Genomic DNA, 17,079 nt, shown 5'->3' with positions numbered 1-17,079 from the left:
TCCAGCCAGAGCATAGCTACATCATTAACAAGCACAAGGAACCGTTGAAGAATGCTTATCTGAGCTACCACTAAAGAACCTCTCCAGGGCTATGACAGCAGAGTTTGTCACGCACAGAAACTCTGTGATTCCTTTTCAAGAGTCCTGTGCTCCAGAGGTTATTCTTCCCCAATCAGGATGTGAGAAAGCTTCCCACTAAATTTCAAGCTAATTCAAACAACCTGAGTCTGAAATTTGGCCCTCTGAAACTTTTCAGACCAGAGGTCTGGGAACCATATGGCAGGATGCAGCCCTTCAGAATGTGATGGCATTTGCTGATGTTCCTTGATCTTCTCATCTTTGCAAGCCAATTCCTCCCCAAACCACATTGCTGGCTGAGCACGAGGTGCACATCTCCCTCTCCATCACTGAGCCAGGGTGCATGTGGAGGTGGTGAGAGTGCTTCCAGAGCAGCAGGGAGTGATTGCTGCTCTTTCCCAGTTTCACTCCTCTCCACAGACACAGCCCAAGCCCCATGTGTTTTACACCTGAAATTCAGAGCCAGGTAAGATCTGTCTGATCAAAAGCTTGAGGCACCTGAAATGATGTCACATACTTGATGTGGAGGCATTTGCTTTTGTCAGTGTAAAGGCAATGCTGTGATCTGCTGGCTGCAAAGAGCTGCCCTGCTTCCCTGCCATGGAGGGAACACGCAGGCACAGGTCATGGAAGGAACACACAGACACAGGTGCTGGAAGAGCAGCTCTGCTCCTCTGCCATGGAGGGAACACACAGACACAGGTGCTGGAAGAGCAGCTCTGCTTCTCTGCCATGGAAGGAACACACAGACACAGGTGCTGGAAGAGCAGCTCTGCTCCTCTGCCATGGAGGGAACACACAGACACAGGTGCTGGAAGAGCAGCTCTGCTCCTCTGCCATGGAGGGAACACACAGACACAGGTGCTGGAAGAGCAGCTCTGCTTCCCTGCCATGGAGGGAACATGCAGGCATAGGTCATGGAAGGAACACACAGACACAGGTGCTGGAAGAGCAGCTCTGCTTCTCTGCCATGGAGGGAACACACAGACACAGGTGCTGGAAGAGCAGCTCTGCTTCTCTGCCATGGAGGGAACATGCAGACACAGGTGCTGGAAGAGCAGCTCTGCTTCTCTGCCATGGAGGGAACATGCAGACACAGGTCATGGAAGGAACACACAGACACAGGTGCTGGAAGAGCAGCTCTGCTTCCCTGCCATGGAGTGAACATGAAGGCACAGGTGCTGGAAGAGCAGCTCTGCTCCTCTGCCATGGAGGGAACACACTAACACAGGTGCTGGAAGAGCAGCCCTGCTTCTCTGCCATGCAGGGAACATGCAGATCCAGCAGCAGCTCCAGGTTCCTCAGACTAGCAGAAGTACAGAGCCTGGGGGTGAGAGCTGTGTCATTCTGGGTACTCATCCATGAGCTAAGCATGTCAGAGAGGTGCTGTATTTCTGCTGGAGGGGACACAAATGCAAAGGTGAGGTCTGTGCATTTGTTGCAGGCACAGCTGGATTCCTCTTTGGCTAAAACCGGGATGGGAGGATCAGCCCACCCCATATTAAACCATAACTCTCTTGGTCTACATCAAAAGCCAAGCAAGTGAGAAGCTTCATGGTCTACACCCAGTTTCTAGACTCATGAGGAATCAGGTACCACATCTCCAAGTGCTGTGTAACTTGAGCCTTGCCTTCTGAAAATGGGGATGGGTCTGATCCTGCCTCCAGACCAGAATTTCCTTTCATGGAGGCCACCAAGACCATTCCTGCCTATAACTACCTGCAGGGAGGCTGTAGCCAGGTGGGGTTGGGGTCTGCTGCCAGGCAGCCAGCAACATAACAAGGGGACACAGCCTGAAGCTGTGGCAGGGCAGGTCTAGGCTGGATGTGAGGAGGAAGCTCCTGGCAGAGAGAGTGATTGGCATTGGAATGGGCTGCCCAGGGAGGTGGTGGAGTGGCCGTGGCTGGAGGTGTTGCAGCCAAGCCTGGCTGGGGCACTTAGTGCCATGGTCTGGTTGATTGGGCAGGGCTGGGTGCTAGGCTGGGCTGGCTGAGCTTGGAGCTCTCTGCCAACCTGCTTGATTCTATGACAGGAGCAATTCTGTCACCTCTCTTCAGCCACCCCAAGCTCCTGAGAAATAGAAGCACTTGGACTCTGGCTCCTCTGATGGCCCTGCCCTCTGCCCCCTCAGCCAAAAGAGGAGGGCCAGGTGCTGCTGGGACCTTGCCACTTCTCAGCAGAGGCAGAAAAAGGCAGTGGCACTCCAGCAGCTGACTGTGTTATCACACTCCTCACTCTGCCACACAGGCTTGGCCAGCCGCCGAGCACTCTGAAGGGCAGCAGCAGGCTACAGCGGTGGTGGAGGGGTGGCAGAAAGGGAGATTTGCAGTGTAACCCCAATTTATCAACTGAAGCTGCAGCCAGCCAGTGTTCAGAGCTGGCATCTAACACAGTGCTGCACTCCAGGCACTACTAGCTAGCAAAACAAATGAATGCCAGCTGGCTTACACAGCTAGGATGGGAAATGCTCATCTGGCTGAGCCAGAACAGCTTCAGATCCTGCTTCAGAGCCTCCCTGGGCTGAAGGTGTAAGTGCTTCGCTGTCATCTCCCTCTTTGATAAGAGAGAACCTGCACAAATCAGAACTACCAGCCCCAGAAACAGAAGAGTTCCCTGTCAGCAAGCATTTGAGATGATAAGAGTGCCAGAGGAACCCTTGAGTGGCCCAGGCTGCTAAAATGACAAGTGGCTTCAGCTCTCAAAGCAGAGTGGCCTGGATACACTTGGAAGGGCCACTGGAGCACTTCTCCTATGAGGGCAGACTGAGGGAGTTGGGGCTGTGCAGGCTGGAGAAGAGGAGGCTCCAAGGTCACCTTATTGTGGACTTCCAGGATCTGAAGGGGGCTCCAAAAAAGCTGGGGAGGGACTTTTGAGGGTGTGAGGGAGTGTCAGGAGTGGGGGGAATGGAGCAAAGCTGGAGGTGGGGAGAGTGAGGCTGGAGGTGAGGAGGAAGTTGTTGAGCAGGAGAGTGGTGAGAGGCTGGCAGGGGTTGCCCAGGGAGGTGGTTGAGGCCCCATGGCTGGAGGTGTTTGAGGCCAGGCTGGCTGAGGCTGTGTGCAGCCTGCTCTAGGGTAGGGTGTCCCTGGGCATGGCAGGGGGTTGGAACTGGCTGCTCCTTGTGCTCCCTTCCCCACTCCTGCCACTCCCTCACACCCTCAAAAGTCCCTCCCCAGCTTTTTGGAGCCCCCTGCAGATCCTGGAAGGCCACAAGAAGGTCCCCTGGGAGCCTTCTCTGCTCCAGCCTGCACAGCCCCAACTCTTTCAGGCTGTGCTCACAGCAGAGCTGCTGCAGCCTCTCAGCATCCTCCTGGCCCTGCTCTGGACACTCTCCAGCATCTCCACAGCCCTCTTGTCCCAGGGGCTCCAGAGCTGGATGCAGGACTCCAGGTGGGCTCTCAGCAGAGCAGAGCAGAGGGGGAGAATCCCCTCCCTGGCCCTGCTGGCCACACTGCTGCTGCTGCAGCCCAGGCTCTGCTTGGCTTTCTGGGCTGCAAGTGCACACTGCTGGCTCCTGCTGAGCTTCTCCTCCCCCAGCACCCCCAAGTCCCTCTGCTCAGGGCTGCTCTGCAGCCAGTCCCTGCCCAGCCTGGAGTTGTGCTTGGCATTGCCTTGGCCCAGCTGCAGGACCTTGCCCTTAGTCTTGTGGAACCTCCTAAGCTTGGCTTGTGCCCACCTCTGCAGCCTGTCCAGGCCCCTCTGGAATAACAAAGTAAGGAAGCAGAAGAGGGAGAAAGAGAGCAGCCACAAAAAGCAAGCCCTGCAGTTCTTCAGCACTGAGCCATCCACAGCATGGATTAATAACTCAGAAGAGATTTGCAATCAAACTGCACAACTGCCTGCAGGCTTCCTTTGGCCTCTCTGCACATAAGGGGCACACCTGTCCTTGTTCAGGGACGTGGTTTAATGTTGATCCTTCAGTGCTGGGTTGAGAGGGTTGGACTGGATGGTCTGCAGCCAACAGGGACATCCTCAACTAGATCAGGTTGCTTAGAGCCCTGCTGAGCCTCACCTTGAATATCTCCAGGGATGGGGCCTCAAACACCTCCCTGGGCAGCCTGGTCCTGTGTTTCACTACCCCCATGGTAAAGAACTTGTTCCTAAAATAGATAGATCTCCCAGATGAAATATGTTGGTGCCCTTCTTGTGGGTGCCTTAATAGCAGTCAGTGCTGAAGAAGGCACTTAACGCTGGGAGAGGCCCCATAAGCCATGTCTAGGTGGGCACTGCACATGGGGCATGTGGAGAAGAGCTGGAACAGAGACACAGGAGGTTATAAAACAAGGAGCTTAAGGCTGAGCCTGCTGCAGAAGAGGAAGGTGTAGAAGAAGAGCTAAGGAGAACAGACATGAAGAGGCTCTGGACTCAGTAGCCATACCCCAAATCCCAGCAGCAGAGAGACCTCAGAACTGTTCTTAATTGTCCCTTCAGGGAAACTTACCAAGCACTAACCCATCTCGAGGGAACTCCCATCTGGAGTCATAAGGCAGTTGCATTGGGTCCACATAAATGTATTCATGGCCATCAGGGCTGATGGACTCGATGACTCTCCACCTTATCTCATACCTTGGCTTCTGCAGAGCACATGGAATGCAAAAGCAGCTGTTAGCCCTGTGCCTGCCTGCAGGTCAAGCCCCAGCACCCAAACTGAGACACTTCTCCACCTTACCTGCTTCCATATGATGACCAGGACGATCAGAGAGATGATCACGATCACTAACAGCACTAAGACTGCAGCAGCCACTGTTAGTTCTGATCTCAAGGCTGTGGAGGAGAAAGACAGAGAGTGTTTTCCTCCTGAGCCACAAGGAACACGACACACTCAGACATCCACCTCCCTTCCCCTGCCTTTTCCATGGCATGAACACTGGGCAGGAGCAGCCCCTGAGGCTGGTGACTAAAAAAAGCCTTTCCAAGCCCAGAGCTGCTTTGCCTTCCTGTTCCCAGGCCAAAAGCAGAGATTGCCTAGAAGAAGCAATGGATGGAAGCTGCAGCAGATGTGATGCACCTCTCCTCCCTTCTACTCTTGCTGGGAAGCATCTGGGACAAGTAAATGCTCTTCATGGGGCTTTTTAGTCTGGAGGAGACTGAGAGGGCATCTAATCAATGTCTATAAATATTTAAGGGCTGGCCAGGAGAAGGGGAACAGGCTCTGCTCACTGCCCCCTGGGATAGCACAAGGAGCAATGGATGGAAGCTGCAGCACAGGAGGTTCCAGCTCAACACAAGGGGTAACTTCTTGACTGGAAGGGTCCCAGAGCCCTGGCACAGGCTGCCCAGAGAGGCTGTGGAGTCTCCTTCTGTGGAGCCTTTCCAGGCCTGTCTGGATGTGTTCTGTGTGCCCTGAGCTGGATTGTGTGGTCCTGCTCTGGCAGAGAGGTTGGACTGGATGAGCTCTTTGGGTCCCTTCCAACCCCTGACATCCTGTGAGCTGTGATCCCAAAACCAGGGGTCACAAAGTGGCATGGGGTCACCTGTAGAACCTCTCATCCCCAGAACATCCCAGGGTGGGGGGAAAAAAAAAATGATTTTCCCTTCTTTATCTTCAGCACTTCAACTTTTCATCCATTGAGACTGAACTGGGAGTGTGTTAGAGAGAGGTCAGGCTGGCTGCAGTTTCAGAGAAGACCAAACCAAACTCACTGGGAGCTATGAGCTTCAGTTCCCGAGTGACGGCGCCGAGGTCGTTCCTTGCCACGCATCGCACGGTCAGGGTTTCCTCTACCTTCTGGAAGGTCACCTGGCTCTCCACGGTGTTCTTCTCATCCAGGTGGGCTTCCATGTGTATATCAGAGATATTGTTAGACAAAAGAGTCCACGAGGTGTCGTTGCTGCATCTGCAAAGAAGGATAATAAGGGAAATGGGTGCTGGGTGGAGGTATGGATAAAGAAGAGAACAAGAATCACCTTGCTCTGGACGTTTGTCCTGACAACAATCCCTTTAAAGACCAGAAGTGCTTAAGGGCTGTCTTTAGGCATAGTTTGCATCTTTCTTCCTCCAGAGTAATTTGCCTTCTGACCCTCATTACTGGTGCCTGACAATGCAGCCTATCGAGTCTGGTATAGCTGGACTGTGTATGCCCATGTATGTAAGTCTATGTACCCCCATAGACTTACAGCACTGCAAGGATCTCTCCTTCTCCCTGAATCCTTAGTACAAGACTCCCTCTGGGGCAGGGCAGCACAATTCTCACACAAAGCACTGAGAGATTTTAGCACAGTGAGAGCAGAACACAGCTGGGATACACCCAGGGCTCTTAGCCCTCTTCCAAGCTTCTTGTCTCTCTCCCTGGTAGATAATTTCCCATGGCAAAAAAAAACAACAACCTTTTTTCCAGGGACAATCCAATCTAAAGCTACCAGAAATAGGAGTAACCACTCCATGTGCCTAAAATACTTTGCAGCTGAAAATTTCAAGCACTGGAATGATCTGCCCAGGGAAGTGGTGGAGTTCACCAACCCTAGATGTGTTTGAGGGTCTCTTGGATGTGTTGCTTAGGGATGTGGTGCTTAGGGATGTGGTTTAGGATGAATCTTGTAGAGTAGGCTTCTAGTTTGGACTTGATGATCCTGAGGGGCTTTGCCAACCTGCATATCTCTGTGATTCTGTGACCTAGCAGAAGATGTTCCTGCCCACACAAGGGACTGGAACTAGAGGACCTTTAAGGCCTCTCCCAACTCAAACCATTCTATGTTTCTGTGACATTTTCAACACAGCTTTGACAATGTGGCAGAAGCAGAGATGGGAATGGGCCTTCCCTTCACAGAGTCACAGATGAGAGACTTTCCCAACCTGGATGTTTCTGTGATGATAATTAGGGGACAAGTCATTATAGGGAGAATGTAGAAGGATGTTGCTGACTGAGCTGCCTGTGACACAATAAGGACTCCTGAAGGGGATGGACATCTACTTCTTGAGATCCTTCCTCAAACTGAGGCTGAAATCTACTGCATTTGCTTGTTGAACACAAAGCTTTGATGAGAGGAACTCCTGCACTGATGCATTGTGTCTTCTGCAAGGATGCACAGACAGCTTCCTGTGCATCCCTTGGCATTGGCACTGCCAATCTCTCTCGGAATATGACCAAGGTACCTCTGGAAAGAAGAACAACGACCTAGAGCTGACTGACCTTTGGTGAGAAACACATGCTAGGGTTAAGTAACAAGGTTAGGCAAATGAAGGGCAGGAGAAGCCATGTTTTAGACAAGAGAGCAGCCTCTCCTCTTACTTTTTGAGGTCCTTGCAAACCAGCCATTCCACGTCAGGGAGCGGGATCCCCTCTGCCAAGCACCTCACCGTCTGCCCGCCCGCCGAGCCGTGGTGGTCGTCCACCAGGTCTAAGATCAGAGCTGGCACTGGGAAGAAGTGAAAATATTCAACAAGGTCTATTAAAAAAACCCCAAATCTGAGATTCTGAATGAGCTGGGGTTGGACTTGATGACCTTTGGGGGTCCCTGCCAACCCAGACCATTCTCATCCTCCTCAGACACAACTGCCACAGCAATTTCTGTCTTCACTTCTCATCAACAGGGGGGAATTTTAACCCCTCTGTCAGACAAGAAGTAACTCTCTGCTAGATGCTGTGTTCTGCCTCCTCTCAAAACAAGGGTAAGGGACTCCTGTGAGTTGGAGGAGAAGACTCCTGTGAGCTAGCAGGGGGTGAGAATGGTAGACTGCATTATCATGAAAGGCTGGAACGATAAACATAGAATCATAGAATCAGTCAGGGCTGGAAGGGACCACAAGGAGCAGCCAGTCCCAACCCCCCTGCCATGCCCAGGGACACCCTACCCTAGAGCAGGCTGCACACAGCCTCAGCCAGCCTGGCCTCAAACACCTCCAGCCATGAAGCCTCAACCACCTCCCTGGGCAACCCCTGCCAGCCTCTCACCACTCTCCTGCTCAACAACTTCCTCCTCACCTCCAGCCTCACTCTCCCCACCTCCAGTTTTGCTCCATTCCCCCCACTCCTGCCACTCCCTCACACCCTCAAAAGTCCCTCCCCAGCCTTTCTGTAGCCCCCTTCAGATCCTGGCAGGCCACAAGAAGGTCCCCTGGGAGCCTCCTCTGCTCCAGCCTGCACAGCCCCAACTCTTTCAGTCTGTGCTCACATCAGAGCTGCTGCAGACTCTGAGCATCCTCCTGGCCCTACATGCTGGGAGCAGCTTTTGCTAGCAGCAGGTAGAAGAGACTATGCTGTGTAAGAAGCAAAACAGAGCAAACTGTGCTCAAATACATTTTTTTCTCTTGGGCTGTTAACTTATTTACTTTAAAGGTGGGAAGCAGGGCCACAACCAGTCTATAATAAACAAACCCAACCTGAAATTCTGAATGAAGCAGGGCAGGTGGTGTTTGGCTTAGTAACAGGTCCTTATCTCTTGTAGGACAGAGCAGAGCCTAGGTTAAAGCTATGAAAAGCTAGAGGAGGCTCAGGGCAGAGCTCATTGCTGTCTGCAGCTCCCTGAAGGGAGACTGTAGCCAGGTGGGGTTGGGTTCTGCTGCCAGGCAGCCAGCAGCAGAAGAAGGGGACACAGGCTCAAGCTGTGGCAGGGCAGGTCTAGGCTGGATGTGAGGAGGAAGTTCCTGGCAGAGAGAGTGATTGGCACTGGAATGGGCTGCCCAGGGAGGTGGTGGAGTGGCCATGGCTGGAGGTGTTGCAGCCAAGCCTGGCTGGGGCACTTAGTGCCATGGTCTGGTTGGTTGGGCAGGGCTGGGTGCTAGGCTGGGCTGGCTGAGCTTGGAGCTCTCCTCCACCCTGCTTGAGTCTATGGTTCTATGAACAGGAAGCACCGTGGCTGTGCCACGTCCTCATGTCATACCAGAGCTATGGTTCTTGTTGTCAGCTGGAACAACTTAGGCAGGAGGATAAAGTTTCTTTTTGGCTCAAGGCCAGTGCAGAAGTGAAAGCCAGGGGCAGGGTAGGAGAGCTGCAAGGACTCGGCACGCACACACTCCTCCAGACACCACAGCTCATGCCTTTCTTATTTCCATGCTCCAAGCAAACCAAGATGTCAGTGAATCAAGCCTCTGCTGTGTGCCAGTAGGGTTTGGGGGGCTCCTTACCTTGTATGAGTAAGGAGAAGGTGTATCTTTGACTCTCATCTTCATTTTCAGCCACCAAAGTGTAGTTTCCACTGTCTTCTTCCTTGGCCCGGATCAGCTTCAATACACTCTGAAACCTGCAGAAATGAGAGGCTTTGGTTGCATGTTCACAGCCTGTAATCTGGGGCTGCAGAGATTACAGTGTAGTGAAAATCAGCATTTTTAGCATGTATTTAGCTGAAGCCATTCCTCAAGTGGTCAAAAGCTACCAACAGGCAACTGAGGAACAAGTGAGCCTAGCTCCACTCTGCAGGGATCAGACAAAGCCTCTGCTATCACTGGAAATAGACAGAGATTGCTGGTGTGAAGAGAGGCTGCAGGGACTGAAGAGGCTCAGTGCTCTGAAACCAAGATGTCAACAGTTTGGAGGAGTCAATGTTGTGAAGGGAACAAGAAGAGGCAGATAAGGCATTGGCCTTTGGAGTAGAAATATCCCTGGAGGTGCTCAAGAAAAGACTGGATGAGGCACTTAGTGCCATGGTCTGGTTGACTGGATGGGGCTGGGTGATAGGTTGGACTGGACAATCTTGGAGATCCCTTCCAACCTAAACCATTCTGGTGATGCTAGGTTGCACTGGACAATCTTGGAGGTCCCTTCCAACCTAAACCATTCTCTGATGATGCTAGGTTGCATTGGATGATCTTGGAGGTCTCTTCCAACCTGCTCGATTCTATGATAACAAAGAAATTCATTTTAATTGCCACTGAAGAAGCAGCAACAAAGTTAGGTGGGATAGAGCAGGAGGCATTCAAGAAAAGACTGGATGAGACACTTAGTTCCATGGTCTAGATGACTGGATAGGGCTGGGTGATAGTTTGGACTGGATGATCTGGGAGGTCTCTTCCAACCTAAACCATTCTCTGATGGTGCTAGGTTGGACTGGATGATCTGGGAGGTCTCTTCCAACCTAAACCATTCTCTGATGGTGCTAGGTTGGACTGGATGATCTGGGAGGTCCCTTCCAACCTAAACCATTCTGATGATGCTAGGCTGGACTGGATGATCTTGGAGGTCTCTTCCAACCTAAACCATTCGCTAATGGTGCCAGGTTGGACTGGATGATCTTGGAGGTCCCTTCCAACCTATACCATTCTGATGATGCTAGGCTGGACTGGATGATCTTGGAGGTCCCTTCCAACCTAAACCATTCTCTGATGGTGCTAGGCTGGACTGGATGATCTTGGAGGTCTCTTCCAACCTGCTTGATTCTATGATCTTTGGGGAGGGAAACTCCCAAGTCCTTGTGGGTCAGAAGAATATTTTTACCTTGTTTCCTGGACTCTGGTGGAACTGGTAACAATCTCAGTCAGATTTTCAATCAGGGTCACGTTGTCCTTCAGCCAGTACATTTTGGGTGCTGGATATGCCTGCACATCAACCACAAAGTTTTTGACTTCGTGTAGATCGACGGTTTCCAGGGAGCTGAACCGAGGCTCCAGGTGAACAAAGCCTTTGTCTGGAAAAGAAGCAGCCCTGAGTAAAGGACCTGGGGCAGGGGGTTTTAAGAGTGGCATTGTCCAACGTGGCCACTCAAAGTCAGAGACCATACCATGAACTGTGATCACCACTTTCTTGTTTTCCTTGACCTCCTTGGTTGCGTGCCGAGCAGTGCATTCGTAATCCCCTGTGTCTTTCACCGATGCCTCAGGAACAGTCAAGGTGTAAACCAGCTTCTGTGATGGCACTTTGATATCATCAAGGTTTATCACACCTTTCTTTTTCTGCAGGTTGGAGAAAGGAAGGGGAGAAAAAGAAAACAGGTGTAAGCAATTGAGCTGAAAGCACACCACTGAGGATCGTTACAATCAGGATGGTGGAGCACTGGAAGAGGTTGCCCAGGGAGGTGGTTGAAAGCCCATCCCTGGAGGTGTTCAAAGTGAAGCTCAACAGGGCTCTGGACAAGCTGATCTAGTTGAGGGTGTCCCTGCTGAGTGCAGAAGGGGTTTGGACTGGATGAGCTTTGGAGGCCCCTTCCAACCTGGGTGATCTTACGATGCCACTGCAGCAAAAGCAACCCTTTGAACAGCCCTGTGAGGAGAGGCTGAGGGAGCTGGGGGGGTGCAGCCTGCAGCAGAGGAGGCTCAGGGCAGAGCTCATTGCTGCCTGCAGCTGCCTGCAGGGAGGCTGTAGCCAGGTGGGGTTGGGCTCTGCTGCCAGGCAGCCAGCAACAGAAGAAGGGGACACAGTCTCAAGCTGTGGCAGGGCAGGTCTAGGCTGGATGTGAGGAGGAAGTTGTTGGCAGAGAGAGTGATTGGCATTGGAATGGGCTGCCCAGGGAGGATGTGGAGTGGCCGTGGCTGGAGGTGTTGCAGCCAAGCCTGGCTGGGGCACTTAGTGCCATGGTCTGGTTGGTTGGGCAGGGCTGGGTGCTAGGTTGGGCTGGATGAGCTTGGAGCTCTCTTCCAGCCTGCTTGATTCTACGATGTGACCCCAGTTGGCAGTTTTCACATGTTCTCCAAACGTGTCAAGGGTTCCTTACTAGACACTCCTCACTAGTGAGTGATTACACTGACTCTTAAGAGTGCACTTAAGATTAAGATTATGGACTTGAGCCTTGTGGCTGAGAGCCCAGGGTTTACAAAAAGCCATTGCAGAGATTCAGACCCTCAGCAGCAGAGCTCTATGCAGATGCCAAACACATTCCCAGACCTTTTTTATTTCCACAACGTTTCTATCTTTTGGAATCAGCACAAGACCTGAGAGACAACATTCCTCACTCAGAGGATGGACCTCTGGTTAGACCTCTCCTGGGGGAGTTCAAGGCCAGGCTGGATGGAGCCTTGAGCAGACTAATTGAGACGTGTCCCTGCCCACGATGAGGAGGCTGGGGGAGATGAGCTCTGAGGTCTCTTCCAACCTGAGTCATTCTGTGACTCTGTGATTCTCTGACTCTAGGATTCTCTGACTGTGATTCTGTGCCTGTGAGCCTGTGATACTCTGACTCTAGGATTCTCTGACTGTGACTCTGTGACTGTGAGCCTGTGATCCTCTGACTCTAGGATTCTCTGACTGTGACTCTGTGACTGTGACTCTCTGACTCTGATTCTCTGATTCTGTGACTCTGTGATTGATTCTCTGACTGTGATTCTGTGCCTGTGAGTCTGTGATCCTCTGACTCTAAGATTCCTTGACTGTGACTCTGTGATTCTCTATGATTCTCTGACTGATTCTGTGACTCTGTGACTATGATTCTCTGACTCTGTGACTATGATTCTGTGACTCTGTGACTATGATTCTCTGACTGATTCTGTGACTGCGTCTCTGTGACTCTCTGACTAGGATCCTCTGACTCTAGGATTCTCTGACTGTGATTCTGTGCCTGTGAGCCTGTGATCCTCTGACTCTAGGATTCTCTGACTGTGATTCTGTGCCTGTGAGCCTGTGATCCTCTGACTCTAGGATTCTCTGACTGTGACTCTGTGACTGTGAGCCTGTGATCCTCTGACTCTAGGATTCTCTGACTGTGGCTGTGACTCTCTGACTCTGATTCTGTGACTCTGACTGATTCTGTGACTGTGAGCCTGTGATCCTCTGACTCATAGGATTCTCTGACTGTGACTCTGACTGTAACTCTCTGACTCTGATTCTCTGATTCTGTGACTCTGTGATTGATTCTCTGACTGTGATTCTGTGCCTGTGAGTCTGTGATCCTCTGACTCTAAGATTCCTTGACTGTGACTCTGTGATTCTCTATGATTCTCTGACTGATTCTGTGACTCTGTGACTATGATTCTGTGACTCTGTGACTATGATTCTGTGACTGATTCTGTGACTGCCACTCTGTGACTCTGACTAGGATCCTCTGACTCTAGGATTCTCTGACTGTTTCTGTGACTGTGATTCTCTGACTGTGACTCTAATTCTCTGTGACTCTGTGATTCTTTTCATGCTTTGCACACTTGCTAACAGCAAATTCTAACTTGTAGGGGTCGACCTTTATTTAGCATTAACCTATCAGCAAAAGAAATCACTTTGTTTTCTCTCCTCACTTGTCCTCCTTCAGAGAAAAGAAGAGTATTTCACAACCCCACCTTCTTCCCCAGTAAGGAACTGCAAACATTCAAACAAAAGAGAGGCACTCACCACTTTCCCAGGGTAATTCCACTGCAAATTGACCACCTCATTGTCAAAGACCACACAAGTTACCACGATGGTCTCGCCTGTCTTGTAGACAGTTTTAATAGCTTCGATTTCAACTGGCAGCTGTGGAGTAGCTAAGAGAAGAGAGAGAAGAGCAGGTTTAGTACTTGGAGTTTCAAGGGAAGAGTTCTGCTTCACTTCTACTACTGAAGTATTTGGAGTTTCAAGGGAAGAGTTCTGCTTCACTTCTACTACTGAAGTATTTGGAGTTTCAAGGGAAGAGTTCTGCTTCACTTCTACTACTGAAGTATTTGGAGCTTCAAGGGAAGAGGTCTGCTTCATTTCTACTACTGAAGTATTTGGAGTTTCAAGGGAAGAGTTCTGCTTCACTTCTGCTACTGAGGAATTTGGAGTTTCAAGGGAAGAGTTCTGCTTCACTTCTACTACTGAGGAATTTGGAGCTTCAAGGGAAGAGTTCTGCTTCACTTCTGCTACTGAGGAATTTGGAGCTTCAAGGGAAGAGTTCTGCTTCACTTCTTCTACTGAAGTATTTGGAGCTTCAAGGGAAGAGTTCTGCTTCACTTCTTCTACTGAAGTATTTGGAGCTTCAAGGGAAGAGTTCTGCTTCACTTCTGCTACTGAGGAATTTGGAGCTTCAAGGGAAGAGTTCTGCTTCACTTCTTCTACTGAAGTATTTGGAGCTTCAAGGGAAGAGTTCTGCTTCACTTCTGCTACTGAGGAATTTGGAGCTTCAAGGGAAGAGTTCTGCTTCACTTCTGCTACTGAGGAATTTGGAGCTTCAAGGGAAGAGTTCTGCTTCACTTCTACTACTGAAGTATTTGGAGCTTCAAGGGAAGAGTTCTGCTTCACTTCTTCTACTGAAGTATTTGGAGCTTCAAGGGAAGAGTTCTGCTTCACTTCTACTACTGAGGAATTTGGAGCTTCAAGGGAAGAGTTCTGCTTCACTTTTAGTACTGAAGTACTACCTGAGAAAACTCAGTGAAAGTGGCACTGATTTAGAATGATTTACAGCATGAAGCACCCAGGCATGGAGCTCAATCCCACAGAGAAGTGCTCCATGCATAGGGGCTTTTATCTCCAGTCTTATCCCATGGGAAGGCACCAATCACTCTATCATTCTCTATCAAAGCAATTCCTTGTGTTGCTGAGCAGTGGCTGTCATCGAGAGTCCCTAAAAAAAAGAGCCTCCAGAACACCACCACCCACCCCAAAAAAAAGCCCCATCAAAGCTCATTTCATCATGCTGAGTTTTAAACTACCTACACTTAAAAGCCACTGGGAAACATCAGTCTTTTAAGCTCCATTTCAGCACAGAGGATTGAAAACCCATGGATTACAGAAGACTTGTCTGGCAGCTCTTTGGGGGAGAGGGGATAAGGTTAAGGACACTTCAACTCATCATAGCTGTGTTGGGCATTGAGTAAACCAGCAACTGACTGACCATACTGCCAGTGGAGTGAACTGCTCATCACTGAGGATGCATTTGAGGCTGTTTGGTGTGAGGCTGGGCTGAACATTATCACTTCTATTTCTGCTAAGTGAACAAAAAAGATAAATACCTCTTAAAATATAGATGAGGAACTCATCAGACTTGAACTCCACGCCTTGAACCGTTGTTTTGCATGTGTATGAGCCTGCAGGGAAGTTCCCAGTGAAGCCTTGTTTGCTGTCATAAGCAGCAGAGACAGCCTTGCCTAAAGTGTTCATTAAGGTCACTTGAGCATTTGGGTCGCTTGTTCGACAAGGGATAGTGGTGGAATCACCTTCTTCTACTAGGATGAACTGGTCTTCTGGGATGGAAGGAACAAAAGGCATGTCTGGGTCTGCAAAAACAAACCAAGAGGTGAATTGGTGCTGTTTGGGTTGTAGTAAGGCCATGTAGAAGAACTGGGGGTCGATGACAATCACTCACAGGTGGCAATTGGAACTGCTGCAGTTCATAGAATCATAGAACCAAGCAGGTTGGCAGAGAGCTCCAAGCTCAGCCAGCCCAACCTAGCACCCAGCCCTGCCCAACCAACCAGACCATGGCACTAAGTGCCCCAGCCAGGCTTGGCTGCAACACCTCCAGCCACAGCCACTCCACCACCTCCCTGGGCAGCCCATTCCAGTGCCAATCACTCTCTCTGCCAGGAACTTCCTCCTCACACCCAGCCTAGACCTGCCCTGGCACAGCTTGAGGCTCTGTCCCCTTCTTCTGGTGCTGGTTGCCTGGCAGCAGAGCCCAACCCCACCTGGCTACAGCCTCCCTGCAGGCAGCTGCAGGCAGCAATGAGCTCTGCCCTGAGCCTCATTATCCCACCTTGTCAGAGCCTGCAAGCAGGGCATGGTAACTGCAGGCTGCACCTTGGGTTGGATGTTTGGAGTAGCACTCAGCAAGACATTTGGTCAAAGCACAAAACAGGAAAGAGCTTGGGCTCCTTTGACCCCACCTGGGAACACTGTGTCCAGTGGGGGAATCCCAAACACTTTCCGTGTCAGAAAGCAGAAAGTCAGGAGAAAGGATTCTGCCCCTCAACACCACCCTTGTGAGACCCCATCTGGGAGCACTGTGTCCAGTGCTGGAGTCCCTATTATAAGAGAGATCTGGAAGTGCTGGAAGGGCTCCAGAGCAGGGCCGTGAGGATGCTCGGAGGGCTGGAGCTGCTCCACTCTGAGAACAGGCTGCAAGAGTTGGAGTTGTTCACTTTGGAGAAGAGAAGGCTTTGAGGAGACCTTCTTGTGGCCTTCCAGTGTCTGGAAAGGGCTGTAAGAAAGCTGGGGAGGGACTTTCTAGGGTGTTGGGTAGTGATAGGGCTGAGAGGAATGGATCCAATCTGAAGGAGGGGAGATTTAGATCAGATGTTAGGAAGAAGTTCTTCACCATGAGGGTGATGAGACACTGGCACAGGTTGCTCATGGAGGCTGTGGAAGCTTCATCCCTGAATGTTTTCAAGACCAAGCTGGATGTGGCTCTGGGCAACCTGATGTAGCATCCCTGCCCATGGCAGGGGAGCTGGAACTGGCTGATCCTTGTGGTCCCTCCCAGCCCTGACAGTTCTGTGATGCTATGAAATAAGTGACATGTTTGTTTGGGTTCTTTTGTCGTGTTGAGCATCACTGAAGCCACTTTTCATCCAAAATAGCTCAAGGTACTTATCTTTACTGCATTTCTACCATGTCCAACATGGCAGTTCTGAGGCACATCTAATTATGGTCACAGTCTGTGGTTTTTAAAACACAGTATTTAAGCAGGGAAGGAAGGAGGGGGGTGGGGAAAGGCAAACAAACTTCTGGTAGTTTCATTTCTGTTCAAGACAGCACAGTGCATGCCAGCTTTCCTGCCAGCCAACCCCCAAAGCCTGAGTTTCAAACACACAAAGCCAACTTCCAAAGCAGAGCCCTCAAGTTATCTCCCTTTGGCCATGCAGACTAAACAATCCCTGCCAGCCTGAAGCTTCTGTGCAAAGCTTCATGACTCAATTTAATCAATAGCAAGCCAAATCCCTCCAACAATAGACTTTCTGCTGCACTGGCAGGCTCTTTGCAGCCATATTCCAAACACAGCTCTCCATCCCAGAGAGGCTGCCAGCTCCATGGATTCATTTTCCCACTCTAATTTAAAACAGCAACAGGATTCACCTAGTCTGGGTTTTGCTGAGTGCTCTTAGTGAAAATAGGATATTGTGTGAAGTCTCCACGAGTTCCTCCTTGGCTACAGAAGATTGCTGCCACCCATTGCCCTCCTAATTCATTGCAGGGAGACCAATTGTGAAGACAAAAGGTTGCAGTGGAAACGGAAAGGCTGCTGTAATTTGGA

General features: G+C 50.7%; 1 protein-coding gene across 1 annotated transcript in view; it reads right to left on the bottom strand.

Moving 5' to 3' along the window:
* The window catches only part of PDGFRA (platelet derived growth factor receptor alpha), a 60,602-nt gene that overhangs the window by 26,270 nt on the left and 17,253 nt on the right, over positions 1–17,079 (bottom strand). The window contains exons 5-13 of the mRNA XM_064149288.1: positions 14,840–15,103; positions 13,263–13,393; positions 10,729–10,900; positions 10,446–10,635; positions 9,140–9,255; positions 7,305–7,431; positions 5,719–5,912; positions 4,745–4,839; positions 4,517–4,649 (exon numbers count right to left, since the gene is read on the bottom strand). Coding sequence (XP_064005358.1) covers positions 4,517–4,649; positions 4,745–4,839; positions 5,719–5,912; positions 7,305–7,431; positions 9,140–9,255; positions 10,446–10,635; positions 10,729–10,900; positions 13,263–13,393; positions 14,840–15,103 — 1,422 coding nt within the window. The remainder of the gene's footprint in view (positions 1–4,516; positions 4,650–4,744; positions 4,840–5,718; positions 5,913–7,304; positions 7,432–9,139; positions 9,256–10,445; positions 10,636–10,728; positions 10,901–13,262; positions 13,394–14,839; positions 15,104–17,079) is intronic.

Source organism: Pogoniulus pusillus, chromosome 9 (assembly GCF_015220805.1).
Source record: "Pogoniulus pusillus isolate bPogPus1 chromosome 9, bPogPus1.pri, whole genome shotgun sequence".
Lineage (NCBI taxonomy): Eukaryota > Metazoa > Chordata > Aves > Piciformes > Lybiidae > Pogoniulus > Pogoniulus pusillus.
Note: the sequence above shows the minus strand (reverse complement) of the source record. Positions and strands in the feature narration are given on the sequence as shown.